Source organism: Juglans microcarpa x Juglans regia, chromosome 5D (assembly GCF_004785595.1).
Source record: "Juglans microcarpa x Juglans regia isolate MS1-56 chromosome 5D, Jm3101_v1.0, whole genome shotgun sequence".
In the NCBI taxonomy this organism is placed as follows: domain Eukaryota; kingdom Viridiplantae; phylum Streptophyta; class Magnoliopsida; order Fagales; family Juglandaceae; genus Juglans; species Juglans microcarpa x Juglans regia.
In genome coordinates, this window is record NC_054602.1 from 33,778,392 (window position 1) to 33,793,892 (window position 15,501).

Genomic DNA, 15,501 nt, shown 5'->3' on the forward strand with positions numbered 1-15,501 from the left:
AAACACCAAGACCCAACACATCTTGCTTATAACTCATGAAATCGTTTAACAATTTACTTCATATATTCGGTCCTGTACCATGAATAGAATAATAAAAAAACCAGTCTCGGGAAAAGATTTATATGAATATCCCATAGTTATATAACTTACAGAAAAGACCATGGATACTATTGCCTGTCAGCTGGATTACAAGCACTAGATCATATTCTTAATTGAAGCCCGATTGCTGATCTCTGAGAATAACCACTGCCATTCTGGGAATCATCCAGGGTCCATTCCGGGAATCATCCAGGGTCCATTCCGGCCCCAGACACAAAGTAGAACACACTGCATAAATTCAAAGCACATGCGGATGAAGGCCAGTGTTTCATTTCATATATGCCACCATTTTCGAGCCTCCATGGTCTTTACAAGCTCATTTGCCAATGATGCAAAGTCTTCGGCTCCACTTTGTAGCTCTGCTGTGCGTCTGCTGATTCTCTGATGCAAATAACAAGATAGCTAAGTTCAGGGGCCAATCAAGACGTGCTTATAAAGATAAAACATATAAGGACGACTTCAGATGGAAGTACATGAAGATGCTCATTATCTTCTCTCTCTCTCTCTCTCTCTCTCTCTCTCTTGTTTTTCACCCAAACCTAGAATAATATATATAATCGGCCACAGTAGAATGAGAGCACCATACCTATACCTCCTTGAAGGGAAAGAGAAATACTATTTAGGCTAAGGGCATGTTTGGGAAACTATACTCATCTCATCTCAAAATTTCTCATAATTTTCTTCTCCAACATCACTCAAACACACACTTTTTAATTTCAAATCTTCAACTTTTTCATCTAATCATTACCTACTCATTACAACTTTTTCAAATTTCCAAACAAAACACAAAAAATATTACTATATTTTCAAATTTCAAAACAAAAATTATATTAAAAAATTATATTCTAACAATATTTTAACTTTATAATATTTTTATTCAACAAATCATTTCACTACTATTCACAAAATTCTCATCTCATCTCATTCTCCAAAGATCCCCTAATAGATCACTGATAAAACGTTTATATCCATACTGTATTGGTGTCTAATCAATCTTGGGTTTACCTATCAAAAAACAAATATCCATATTGTATTGGTATGACCTGCCATTATTTTATCCAGTTTTTTAGATCCCGTTTGGATGTTGAACTGAATTGAGATGAGTTGAGTTCTTTATTAATAGTAGTAAGTTGAGATGGTGGATTAAGTTTTGTGGGGTCCACCTAAGATGAGTTTAGATATGTTTGGATGTTAAAATGAGTTTAGATGTATGTATAGAAAGTTGGAAAAAGGTTGTGGGTCCAACGTGTAAAAAGATATTGAATTGAAAAAAATTGTGGGTCCCACGTGTAAAGAGGTTTTGAGTTGAAATAAGTCTAGTGATTTAAAAGCTGGGTGTTTTGAATGTCAAACTCAGCTTAAAATTAGACTGAACTGAGTTGATCTCAGTCCAGCCTAAGTTCCAAACGGGGCTTAAAGTCTCTTGTTCGGATCTCCCCCCTTTTCCTAGGAAAGGAATCCAAGTATAAAGAAATAAATCCAACCCAGATTCTAAACGAGTTCTCGTCAAAATACCCAAAGGACAACCTACCTCCAATTTTTCCTGCCGCTGTATGAGCTTATCTTTTGCATGTGCAGCAACCGAAGAAGCATCCTGAAATCCATTACCACATTAGATAACAAATCCATCCAGTGAGCTGTAAAAATATGGAAAAGACAACCATTTAAACTAAATGCATCATGAAATTACCCCAGCTTTTCTGTATGTAGCAACAATTTCTTCAGGGGTTCTAATTCTGGGTTTTGTATCATCAGTTCCACCTTGAAAAAGTCTTTCCCTCTCTGTCCCTTGCTCTGTAGGTGAAACACAATGTTATTCATCAAATTGTATGAGTGAAATAAATTAGTTTCTTTCTTTCTTTTGATAATTCAAAACACATTAGTCAAAATTAGACAACCTGATTTACCTGTCTTTATATTCATAGAATCATGGGATGAAGTAGAAGCCGTGGGTATAGGTTCATCTATTTCAATGTCATCTGTACCAAAAGCATGCAGCGAGAAAAAAATTCAACAGCAAAAGTTTAGCCAAGAAAAAAATCCAACATCAAATAACAAATCAAAAAAGGAGGAAAAGAATGTAGAGATAAGGCGGACAAATCAGAACCTATGTTAAGCTCCAGTTCTTCCTGATCATCCGTAACAGCTGGACATGGGTCTGAGAACGGTGACTTTGAAAATATGGCCTCCAAATGAGTGAAATTAAAGTTAGGAGGCATGGTGATATCCTCAGAATGGACCATTTTCCCCCCTTTAAGACCCTTGATGATACCACCAAGAATTCTAGGTTGGGTACTCTGTAGCAAATCGAAAAGCTATCAGAGAAACATCAATATCTCTCTTTTTTTTTTTTTTTCTTTGGTGATAGGTAAGAAACATCAATATCTACAGATGAAAAATCTATAAAAACAGGAATTATATCTTCAAACCTGCTTTTTCTTCTGAGTTGAAGAGAAACTAAGGGCAGCATCTGCAGCAGCTGCAAGAACTTTATCGTGGAGACAAGGTAATGATTCTGGAATCCTAGAAAAACCAAAGCACGGTCCCTTTTAAAAATCTTTTGTATTTTATTTAATAAAATATTCAATGATCTTCACGCATCCATTATAACATTAGATTCACAAATATACCTGAAATCATTTTCAGCAGCTAATAAAGAGACAAATGCCAATTCACAGCCACTTGCCTGTAGAAGTTCCTCAATATCAGAAAATTGAATAATCGCTATACCACTAAACTTGCAGACTCAAGAACTATGAGGAATTAGTGAAAACGTGTTTGGCTGAAAAATATTAAATTAACACACCAACCCCATCATGGAGACAGTACCAGTGTAATTTGCCCACTATCAGAAGAACTCATTGCCTTGTCCATGTTTGCCTTAAAATTCCACCTTAAAATTGACATCAAGGAGGTTTCTTTCACCAATTCCAAATCTGGCAAAGATCTGCCAAAAGAAAATAATTGCTGGCATCACTTATTTGGTGGTTAGTGATCCTAGCTGGATGTGCTATCATAAGAATGGTGAAGAGAGAATTCTCTAGCAACATCTTATTTTGATGGACCAACAAAATAAACTAATTTGGTATACTTGGTTTGCACCAAAATTAGTTAATCGATGAAGTTTTACTTACAAAAAATAGTGGATGCCCTATAATCTATAAGTACCATATAGATAATTATTCTACTGAGGGAGGAACAAAAGGGAAGAAAAAAATCACTTACCTTATTTCAATCGCTCCTGTCTGAAACAGCAAGACCAGTCCACAAAACTTTTCATCTTTCTTTAAAGTTGTTGTCCAACAGCAACATTTTGCATGTTTCACCTTTCTAATGGCTTTATTATTTCCCTAACAGATAATATCCTTTTAGCTTGCAAACAGAAGATCCTTCATACTCTTAAGGTAAAATAAATAAGGGACATAGGAGCACCTGAATCACAGATTTTGTAGAGTACAAGTGCAAGGAATCCTCACAACAAAGCAAAAGAACCGAATCCAACAATCTTTCCTCAGAGGATGTAGTTACTGAAGAGTGCGGTTCACCCTCAAGTGAATTTACTCGAACTGTAGTACCATCGGGCATGGGGTCATTCTTCATGGGAATATCCTCATGGGAATCCGGCTGTGTTTCATTAGAGGTTTCAGAGACGGACATACTGACCGCTGGAGTGCAAAAACTCTCAGAATTTAGAATAAGTGAAACCAAACTTTGAAGATATCTATTGCTTCTAGAAGAACTTGTACTTGCCTATAACATACATTGAAATCACAACTGATTCCTTTTTCACGTTCCATGGCCGGGCGTTGATTGCGTTACCAGTACCACTGTCAATCACATTAATCTTCGCATCCTTTGTTAAGACAAACATTACTTCTGCTGCAGGGTTGAGTGGGATCTTTGTTTCAGAGTGCTTTGGGCTTTTGACAATGCCATCAGTATGTCTAAGTTCTTTCCAAGTTATTGAAATGATTGGAGAGCTAGAAAGACCATCTTTCCAGAACAAAACTGATAATGAACTTGTGTCAAGCACTGCAACCTGAAACATAAGCATTGCCAAACTCATCACAAAAATGTTTTTGGAGAGATCTTGAATAAATCAAGCAGAAGTTGTCACTCACACGACCACATTCAAATCCTACAGCAAGTTTAGACCCACAATTTGCAAAATGTAGTGCTTGCACTGAGGAACTAAGAAGAAAGAAAACAGCTCTACATTGAAGTCCTTTTCCTTGAGGCAAAATGTGAACTGCAAAACAAGTTTAATATTCTCAGTTAAAAAAAAAATAAGGCATTATTATATTTTAAAAAGAAGGTAAAGATATCCAGATACAGAAACTATAACATACTTCTGCAGCAAAGGGATAATGTAGATGAAGATTTTTTTTTTAATTGAACAAAAAAGTGGATGCAGAATAATACCCAAACCACTAGATCAAATCGACTGTATTTAACTATTTTAATTAATCTGGCTGGAAAATTAACCATGGTAAGGAAAATATTTAAAGTCTTAGTTTAGAGTTAAGCCTCGGAAACTGTCCACTCTTGCTCATAAAAGTTTCAGGGTAAATCAAGTCACAAGGATGGCTTTTCTTGTTTGTCTTTCAAACTCATGCTATTTAATCATCTTCATGTTTTTAACTGCTCACATTCAGTACATGATTCTTCTAGTTTGTACTCAAGCATAAGCATTATCTATGAATAAATTATATTTCAACGTCTAATTTTAAGCATATCATACAAACTTCAAACTGTTAATTTAGAAGCCCAACCACCCAATTTTTTACAACCAATCATTTTTCTCCAACCAGCATTATACAAGATCATCATTTCAAAACAAAAAAGGACGTTTCCAAAGTCTGTTCACTCTTAATATTTTTAAATGCAACTTTACTCATAAAAAAATATGATTATATGCTACTTATCGAATAAAAAAACCATAGGCAGAATTCTAATATTATTTCTGGCACAGTAAGTCATAACTCAAGCCAAACATGCACCAACTTGATAAATAGAAATAATGTACTATTTAGAAAAACATGGAGGTATGCCCCATAACTGGATATGGATCACCTTCATTTTTAGTCTCAGTGACAAAGTGGAAGTTTGTCCCATCTGAACAGCCTTTGAGGTCATAGAGACGAACCTAGACAAGTCAATGCAATCAGAAAATATATAGTCCAATGTTTCACGGCCTCAAATGGAGTATCCAGTAAAGAATTCTGACCTGACCACTTTCATTGCCAACAGCCAAACTTAAATTGGAGGAGCAGAAGTCCAACTTTGTCACTGGGTCACTTAAACCAGCCACCTTTACACCTTTCACCTACCAATCAAATTAGAAAATTTGATATAAAAAATGTCCTCCTTTCATAGGACAGTATATGATGGAAGTTATTTGATGGAACTCTAACCTCGCCTTCTATAAGACAGATAAAAGATAAGACTGGATATGTGGCATCCCATATCCCAATGGACCCATCAGAATAACCTGCTAAATACACTCTCTGAAGACCATTATCTTTAGTAATAGACAATTGACTGGCTACACCTCCGGTCAAGGGCCACCGTGCACCACTAACCGGGGTCTCTGTCGAGGCAAGTTTCCTAACCGAGGCTGCCTAAGAGAACAGTAAGAAGAAAAGTTAATGATAAACAAAATGAATAGTAAACTATAGGACAGGCAGACAAATATACAAGCCACTTGCTCTGGCAAAGATAACCTGCCAAATACGTCTGTCAGCCTCATTTATCTTTAGAAATGGACAATTGAATGTTATACCTCCAACAGAGCCTTTGAGGAGTCCCCTCCAGTGGGGAATTTACTTAGCTTTGCAACTGTCATGAGAGGATTAGATATCGGCACCACTGCAGGAAACTTCATGGCAGAGATGGATGGTCTTCTCTCTTGCTGAGAGACTAAGGCAGATAGACTAGCATCATCATAGAAATGTAGCTGCCCAGGGTTTGTCAACACAAAAAGATCAGCTTTCTGGTTACGCCCCATCGCCCCAGCATTTGACAATAAAAGCATGTCTGCAAAAGAGCCAGGAAGTGTAAGATCTACACGACCAACACATCTTAATGTCCCGGATGACCATTCGAGAGTTACAACCTGTAACAGAGAGAATTTTTAAAGAGCAGATTTCAGGATGCTATTATTTCAAACCAAAAAAGCACCAGTCCATCAACTCAGTAGTTGTTGGGTTGAACTGACAACCAACAACAAAATCAACATTGTTAATGCACATTATAGGGCAAAGGTAACTATATAAAATAGGCATTGTAGGGTAAAGGCATTAAATTTACTATTTAAACTGGTCAAGCTGAGACATAGCAGGGACCAAAAATTATTTCTGAATCCCTGGATAAAACTAAAGAAATTAAACCAACACGAGATCAAAGTATGTGAAAAAGTTTGCATATGGCACATTACTTTTTATCACAGTCATACTATCATCAAATCTATGTTGTACATCTCTAGGCATTGAAGAATTAAAGAGAAAATTAAATAGCTATGGATAACAAACCGTCAAAACTTCTTCAGATCCTATTTCATCACCACCATATATAAAAAGCTGGCCATCACAATCATTACGGGATCTTTGGTTTTTGGACCACTGTAAGACAATGACAGGGAGTTTCCTTTCTGCAGATGATAATTGTAGCTTCACAATACTGTTTGGTGATGATATAGCTTGTTGACTTTTAATTGATCCAGTACGCGATATTTTCCAGAATAATATATCTCCATCGATGTATCCCACAGCCAGAATGGATCCATCGGAAGATGCCCAACAAAGAGCACTTATCTCCTTTTCTCCTAGATGATCATCCAATGTATCATCTGGAAGATTTGTAATCACTTCATTTGAAGAAGAATCAAAAATTCCATCCTTCAATTGGAGATCCTTACCACCTCCAACAAAGAGAATTTGACCTCCAGAAACATCCCAAAGAATAATCAACCCATGCTGATATGCAATCAATACTCTGAAAAAAAAAGATGGAAAAAGCATAGCAATAAGTCCCAATAGACAATACTGTAATATATATCAATATTTCTGTCATATCCTCAAGTACTGAGGATATAACTCCATCAATGTAGACTCATGTTATCAAGAAAGCGTCATGCCATGCGGATTAATAACTAGATATGTTCTTGGAAAAAAAGAAGAAGAAGAAAATACAATGTAGAGCAGGACAAGTCTGAAGTTATATACTGTGCATATCACTATTGTCTCTCTACCTTTAATCATAAGAACATTCCTCTCCAATTTCCAAATACTTATGTAACTCTCCCCCATGACATCAAAAAGATTGATATGCCGTTGCCTTTGAAGTACAATTATGTCTAGATTGATTTAATCAACAAGTAATTGCAAGAGATAGTAGTGGCTTTAGCTGCTAAAATGACAGTAATACGTGCCTTATGAAATGAAAGGGATGATAATACAAAGGAGAAAACAGCCATGACCGTTTCACGCATCGTTTATGGAAAAACATGGAAATTTAATTATGGCTGATTTTCACAGGATTTCCAACCATAGATTTTCTGGTTTTCATGTGATTTCAAACAATATCACACAAGGAGATTTTCTAATATGTCTGGATACACTTGCAGAGAATTACTTTAGGAGAGCCACGGTTAACCAATGATTTAGACAAAAATCCTGCTTGCGTTCATTTATACCAATATGAATATAGTACCACAATCCAAAAATACCAAATTCCTGGATATGTTATTATATTACTTATATTCAAAGTAATTATTAAACAACCAAATCCCATTTCAAATTCAAATGCAGGAAAGTAAAGTGGAAAACGTTCAGTGCTTCTTGTGTCTTGCCTATTCCCAGAAGAAGAAGGTTGAGGAAGAACTCCAACAATAGGTTGGTCACTAGGAAAGGGAAACCCAGCGGCTTCTGATAAATAGAACAAAACAGTGCAGTAAAGAAACATTAAAGCAAGTTAAAACCGCAAAAATTTAATAAATAAAAGATATACAAGTCATTCTGACTAAAGTACTAAAACATTATATAAGAAACCATCATTTATTACGTATCATGAAACTTTGGAAAGTTGGATCTAACTTATTCTCATGCACAAATGCATCTGCATATATGCTCATAGCAGTTTGGAGTATCAAATCATAACAGTGTGTCACTCACTTGTCTACAAAAGCTCATTATATAAACTCAAAGTAATAGGTGCTTGCCAACAGAAGTGAATAGTTTCAATCATCCTGTAGGAACTTGTCTGTAACATTTTTTCCTACGATATAATGCTCTAAATTACTGTAGTATTTTATATGCATTGCCATATGTATGCTTAATTGAGGTCACATGCTTAATTGAGGTCATCCATTTGGGTACACAATTGTGCTCAGGTATTCTCAGATATTCTCAAATATTTACTTCCAAACATCACTCAACCACAAAACATTTTTCAATTTTAAATCTTCAACTTTTTCATCTAATAATTACCTAATCATTACAACTTCCCAAAACTTCCAAACAAAATACAAAAAATAATACAATTTTTTCAAATTTCAAAATAAAAATAATATTCAAATATTATATTCAAACAATTTTCTAACTTTATAATATTTTTATTCAACTATTTCTCTCTCCTTTCCCAAAACCCAATAAAACATGTTAACTCAAACTATTTCACTACTATTCACTAACATTCACAGATATTCTTAGTATCCAAACAGGCCCTTAAGTTAACAAGAAACAATATTTTTAACTATAAATGAGGCAGTAACACGTGGTACTAAGTCCAAGGATGCGAGTCGAGTTAAATAGATTTAACTTGTAATTTGAAAAAAAAAAAAAAAAGCATATCGTCTGAAGAAGATTTTAATTGAAAAAATAAAAAATTGATCACATTGCTGAACTCAGCAATGACATATTGGGAAAGGTTTCTTTCAACTTGAGTTAACCTTCATGTCCTCTACATTAAATTAAGTACCTCTTCCAAAGAAAAGTACGCACAAGGAAAGTACTATCGGATTTGGTAAATCAACCGGTCGAAAAGTGCTAGTAAGAAATACCACTTATAGAATTTGCGGAGATGTGATATGGCAACTGTATAAGTTTTTCATCTTCGGCATCAAACTTAATGACAGACATCAAACCATACTCATCACCAACATACCTGCATGTTGTAATAGAGTAAACGTGCAACAAAGTTACTGTCAAATACCCAGTTCCATTCAAAGCAAAGTAGCAGCTGATTAACATGATCCTTTACAATTTAATTTGTTTTCAGTGACGGAAACACACAAGAAGAGGATGGGAGGCTTTCTTTAGAAACATGCTATTGAGGTGGGTGATAAGTCTCAAGTCAAATCTTGACATGATACAAGGTGCCGTGATCGAAGTCTCAAAGACACATTTCCAGCAATATTTGAGATCGCACGGGAGAAGGATGCTTCATTAGCTGAGCTCTTGGGTTTCCCTGGTGGCTCCCCTCAATGGAATGCTGGTTTCATGAAAGTAACACAAGATTGGGAGTTGATTGTCATCAATGAGTTTTTTGCTTGACTGTATTCTACAAGAGTGACAGTGAGAACAATAGACAAGATGAGTTGGAGCCTCTCCAAGAAAGGTAGGTTCACGGTAAGATCATTCTATCAGATCCTAACTAGCCAAGGCATGGATGTCTTTCCATGGAGGAATATATGGAAGACTAAAGCTCCTCTGAAAGCAACTTTTTTTTTTTTTCCTTGGCAGCTTCTTTAGGAAAGATCCTTATGATAAACAACCTAAGAAAATGCTGAATCATGGCATTGGATTGGTGTTGCATGTGCAAAAGGAATAGGAAAAAGGGTAAATCATCTGCTTCTACACTGCGAGGTGGCCAAGAACATGTGGAATGACTTTTTTGCAGGAATGGGATTATCATGGCTCATGCCTAGAAGGCTGGTGGACTTTCTAGCAAGTTGGAGAGGCCTCCAAGGCAATTCACAAGTGGCAGAAATCTGAAAGATGGCTCCTATATGTATGTGTTGGTACATTTGGAGGGAGAGAAATGATAGAAGCTTTGAAGATTGCAAGAGGACAATGAATGAGTTCGAAGCTTTCTTTTTAAAATTTTTTTTCCTTTTAGTGGGGTCGATAGGGCTAAATGTCCATGAATTTCTTGTTTCAGTTGTAAATCCTAATTTGGTAAACTGGTGTATGCATCCTGTGTACTTTGCTATTCTTATTATCTTATGAATAAAACTTCTTGATTACCTATCCAAAAAAAAAAATCAGCAACTTACATAAAGTAGGAGCCACTGATCACAGAAAAAGCAGTTATATTGGATGTCCACTGCAAACAACCAACTATACTCCTGCTCTCGAGATTCCAAACCTGCCAAGAATAATTAAGATATCAACCAATATAATGTATTAACAGCATTTCTAAGTGAAAGCACCTCCCAGCGTTTAACTACAATTCCAGAGTCAACTTTCTTGCTACATCAACTATCACCTACCTATATTGAATTGAAGGATTTGTATGCTATGTTTTAATCATTTGATGTTGATTACCATTGACAAGGATATTAAGGAGATACATGATATAAAAACTCGACAAAGTTCTCTTGTTATTCTTCAATAACACCAAATGCTAAAGTCATGCTCGATAAAAAAAAATAGGGATCATGCAGTTGATTCAGATTCAATACCTGAATATCATTGTCGTTTGAAATGCTGACTAAATAACCCTGGTTTTGTAGAAACTGCCAAAGCATACTAAGTATTAATCTGCTGCTAAAATCAAATGAGGAAAGAAATAAAAAATTTGAAGTTCATAGAGGTGAAAGGATTGATAATGTTCCCAAAGCTGCTAAATTTGATATTGCTTGAATACTTTGAATCAACTTGATTAATGCAGGTACATACCTCTAAGTTCTTGTAAGGCAATTGCTTCGGAGATATAAGAAGTCCTTCAATACCATCTCCACCAATAACTTTAATTCGCCCATCCCTACAATAACATCGTAATCATAAGGACACGACGTTGTGAGCTGTATTCTCCATTTGTTGATTTTAAGCTGCTAAATGATGTAATAAGAATTCAAATGCCATTATAAATGACTCCTATATGGTAACCACTGCACACTGAGAAAACTTTTTGTGGCAAGATTAGATAGCCTAATAGGCTTAGCCGCTTAGCAGTCCCTGTTAAAGACCCAACCATTGATCCAAAAGCCCTAAGACTATTAGATACTAATTTGGTTAAGCCTTTAACCCTTAGAATCATAACATTCCACCACGCTTCCAAATCCAACATCCACTGCGGCCCACTCTATCGACACTGACCCAGTGGTAACCCTTTCCCTTTTGGTGGCTTCACTCATCTATCAGTATTTAATGACTTAACACCATGCCCATACATAGCACTAAGGCGTGAACTCGTAACGTGGTCCCTGCTCTGATACCAATTGTTAAAGACCCAACTATTGATCCAAAAGCCCTAAGACTATTGGATACTAATTTGGTTAAGCCTTTAACCCTTAGGATCATAACAGTCCCGCTGGCCTGGCCAATGAACAGTTGCAGTAGTGCAGGGGGTTGAATGGCCATCATACATCCACATAACCTAGTCAATTATGCTTCCCTATTCTAAATTCTAGCAGTATGCTCTGAAAGATATACATCTTGCCATATTCATTGCTGCATATCAATCTAGTCGACATTCCAAAAATTATTGACAAACAAACCACATTTGCCAAAAGAAATAATGACTAATGGAACTTCAAATATTCTGGTACAAAAAAAGATAACATGCAATTAATTGAAGAAAGACATGTAAAAAATTAGCATTCCCACTATGATGCGCAGGCCACTGGCTGATCCTAACTTCTAGCTTCAACTTCTATCATTACTACTAAAAGACAATATTTGAACTCTTTTTTTTAAGTACAATATTTCAACTCACAGAGTCCCAATGGCCAAAAGGCGCTGAATCGGGTCAAAACCAAGAACCGATGCTGTGGACGGGACACCATAATGGATAGCAATTCGAGCATCCAAGTCTGCTGATGTCAAACCACCATGATGTGCTTTCCGCTATTTGTCAAAAAACAAGCAAACAAACATTTTTTCTCAATAATCGGTGGAAGCCCTGCTGTATCTCTATAAAGAATCTTTGCTAAGAAAATGACACCATGAAAGAGGCGTGCATATAACACATCACACAATGTGCATGCTTATGGCCAATGAAAAGAAAGCAAGCATGACCAATCGTCCCTGAACTGGACATCATTTACTATATTTCTATTATTGAAATTTTGTAGCTAGTAGTCTACAACAGAACTTCAGCGCTCAAGACAATCCGTTAATTAATACATTAAAGAAATCATAGGAATATAACTTTGAAGCAAAAAAAGGAATGCAGGGGGCTCTGCCAAGCCAAATCTGGAGATTTTCACAGAAAAAGAAACGCAAGATCACCAAAATGGGGAAAAAGATTAAGAATTCGTTAATGAAAGTAGAAGAAGAACTTGTAAAGCAAAAGCGGCAAAAGAGGGATGGTGGCCGGTGTGGCTTGCTGGAATATCACACCTGATGATGGTTCACCGCCTTCTGTAACAATCGCTTCGCGAACATGGCGACTTTGAGCTTCAAAGATTTTGAGAGTTCGAATTGTTCTCGTTGACGGAGAATCGGTGTTATTAGTGACTATACCTATGCAAACATTCTGTGAGCTAATAATAAAACTTTATTTGAAGTCCCGATCAATGAAATGGAATGGGTATTTACGAGCCGTTGCTTTTTGTCCTGATGTATCCTCTGCGGTTTGTCTTTTATACGTTTTCGTGAGCTCATATATTTTTTAAATTAATTCTATTTTAACTAAGTAATATAAAACTATTTATTTCATCAAAAGGGGATGTAGCTCAGATGGTAGAGCGCTCGCTTAGCATGCGAGAGGTACGGGGATCGATACCCCGCATCTCCATTTAACACGACTTGTTATCTTTTTTCCTGTTTAATTAGCTTTTGGGTCCCTTTCTGCGTTACTTATGCTTAAATCAAAATACTTTTATTTTTTAGATAAAATGAGTTGAGATGAAAGTTAAAAAAATAAATAAAATATTGTTAAAATATATTTTTTAATATTATTTTTATTTTAGAATTTGAAAAAATTAAATTGTTTATTTTATTTTCTATTTGAATTTAAAAAAGTTATAATAATTAGATGAGATAAGTTGAAAAGTTTTCTGAAAACAAACAAGGCCTTAAATGACCCACACCATAAGCATGGAGATGAAATAATGACTTAGGCTATGTTTGGATAGTGAGATAATTTCAGATGATTTATTAATAGTAGTGAAATAATTTCACTATCCAAACACAGTCATAGTCTACTTAGCAAATCTATACCACACCAGAGAAAAAATAAATAAAAGGAAGTGTGTGGTGTAAGATTGTTGAGTAAAATTTTTTTGATATAATATATGAGTTTTTCTACTTAGCAGTCCTACACCACATATTTGTTGAGAAAAAAATAAAAATAAGTGTGTGGTGTATGGTTGGTAAATATAATTTTTCCATAACAAAATACAATAAAACATAAAAGCTCCAGCTAAATTGGGTAGGTCTCATATTCCTTGGTAAATAATTCTACATATAATTGTAAAGTGTATAAACATCACGTAATCATTTTGAAAAAGAGTATGGTCTATTATTAAAAAATTATTTTTTTATATGAATTTTATATTTTATTTATTTTTTTCAAAATAATTATCGATAATTACATAATTTACGATTATAAATATTTTTTCTCTTTCATGAGATAATGCTGTAGAGGTATCACCTCTTGAATTTTAGTGCGATGTAATGATTGACTGCTTGAATATGTGCTATATAAAATCTCTGTTGAAATGATTGCTGTAGAATGCTCGTCCCACGTTGTCAAAAGGAAAAGACTATTAACTTTTGGAGATGCAAGACATAAATGGCTTCTAAACACGCAGTGGATCACGGTTGCTTGTGGAGATGACTTGAACTGGTCTTGGTGTACCTTTGAAAAGGTGCGTGGCAGCGTGGGGGGTGGCGGCGTAAGCACTTTGGTAAGGGCACTTAGTAGAAAAAAAAGTGGCTATATTGCGTAGATCTAACCTTTAAAGTCTCTTACAAACAAAAAATAAATTCGCCAAAAAAAAGTAAAATAAAAATCGAACGGGATAGATGAAGAGAAATGAGTGGGAAAAGTCTGTCCTAGTGACGAGTGAGAATAGAGACCAAAAAACCACCGACTATGGTGGCGTCTGGGTTTCATTATGCAACAATAATGAGTTTAATTATTTATCATCTTCACATATCACAGTGATCACACAATATACTTATTTTTATTTAAAAAAAATTGATTTTATTCTTTCTAAACTAATTAAGTTCTTCTACTCATCATCTATACATTACATATTTGATAATAGAAAAAAAAAATAAAAAATTATATATAGTGTGTAGTGATGTTGGAATATCACTTTCAGTTAAATCCCGTGAAGCCAAACAGAGGGGTACTTGACAGTTAAGTTAGTTGAGAATGAGATGTAAATTATTGATCCAAGTTGCAGATGATGTATAGTCTTTATGTGTATAAATACAGTGATTGTATAAGCCATTAAATCACACTTTTATATCGTAATGAGAATTACACAGTTTTCTTCCATATCATAGTTTCAATTTTCAATAATTTTACAGTATGGAATGATGAATAGAATTTTTCTATCTGTATAAGAGGAATTATATACATTAATCACTATTACATTTTCACACCCCACACCCATGATTTTTTTTCATAAGGGGTGGGATGTTTTTATAGAGTGTGAGGTATGAAATAGTGAATAGTGACTGATAAAAAGAACTTTTCATCTGTATAATCTATAATGTATATACATCCTTTTCCAAGCCAATAATTTTGTTTTTTTTTTCAGAAAATAGCTGGACTCTTCAATTAAAAGTTAAAAATAAGAAAAGTAGTTCATGTTAGCTCATGGTTGAATGCAGAAATAAATTTATAATAGAAATTAGAACACTTTTCTCGGTAATAAAAATATTTCCTCAACTTCTTTCCACACATATTAAACTTCTCATCTCAATATATTTCATTTATTTATTAAAATATATTATTTTAATGCATATAAACATTCATTTAAATAATAAATATTCTTAAATGCTGTACGAGTTTATCATTTGGATATTCCCAAAAAAATATTCTTTCATTTTTTTTTAATATTTTTTTAATATCCTTAATCATTAAAAAAAATTAAAATATTCGAACTGTAATTTTAAAAGATTTCACTAATATTTTTCTTATTATTTATATATAATTTTTAAAAAAATACTAGGTACACCGTTGCACCCATAGAATTTATCGAATTCTGGAACGATCGGTACA

At 34.7% G+C, this 15,501-nt stretch overlaps 1 protein-coding gene and 1 non-coding gene across 2 annotated transcripts; one reads left to right on the top strand and one right to left on the bottom strand.

Moving 5' to 3' along the window:
* Nucleotides 1–32: 32 nt before the first annotated feature.
* Nucleotides 33–12,842, bottom strand: LOC121264600. The gene is made up of 24 exons (XM_041167860.1): nt 12,663–12,842; nt 12,037–12,167; nt 10,998–11,082; nt 10,781–10,834; nt 10,373–10,464; nt 9,158–9,261; nt 7,949–8,024; nt 6,630–7,092; nt 5,882–6,214; nt 5,514–5,720; nt 5,327–5,425; nt 5,173–5,245; nt 4,221–4,348; nt 3,850–4,138; nt 3,532–3,764; nt 3,325–3,449; nt 2,929–3,046; nt 2,730–2,785; nt 2,529–2,622; nt 2,207–2,396; nt 2,007–2,078; nt 1,790–1,893; nt 1,631–1,693; nt 33–480 (listed from the first exon to the last, which is right to left on the bottom strand). Exons 1-24 carry the CDS (start codon nt 12,705–12,707, stop codon nt 373–375), a joined length of 3,342 nt encoding a protein of 1,113 aa, XP_041023794.1. The 5' UTR covers nt 12,708–12,842; the 3' UTR covers nt 33–372.
* A 144-nt stretch (nt 12,843–12,986) lies between these two features.
* On the top strand, nt 12,987–13,059 carry TRNAA-AGC. Its single transcript has one exon. It is a non-coding gene; the product is annotated as a tRNA-Ala (tRNA).
* The last annotated feature ends 2,442 nt before the right edge of the window (nt 13,060–15,501 follow it).

Coding starts and splice junctions, on each gene's coding strand:
- LOC121264600 (XM_041167860.1), bottom strand. CDS start 12,707: ATGTTCGCGAAGCGATTGTTACAGAAGGCGGTGAACCATCATCAG. Junction 11,083..12,036: donor CTTTTGGCCATTGGGACTCT/GTGAGTTGAAAT, acceptor ATGTTATTGTAG/GGATGGGCGAATTAAAGTTA. Junction 4,349..5,172: donor CACTGAGACTAAAAATGAAG/GTGATCCATATC, acceptor CTTGTTTTGCAG/TTCACATTTTGCCTCAAGGA.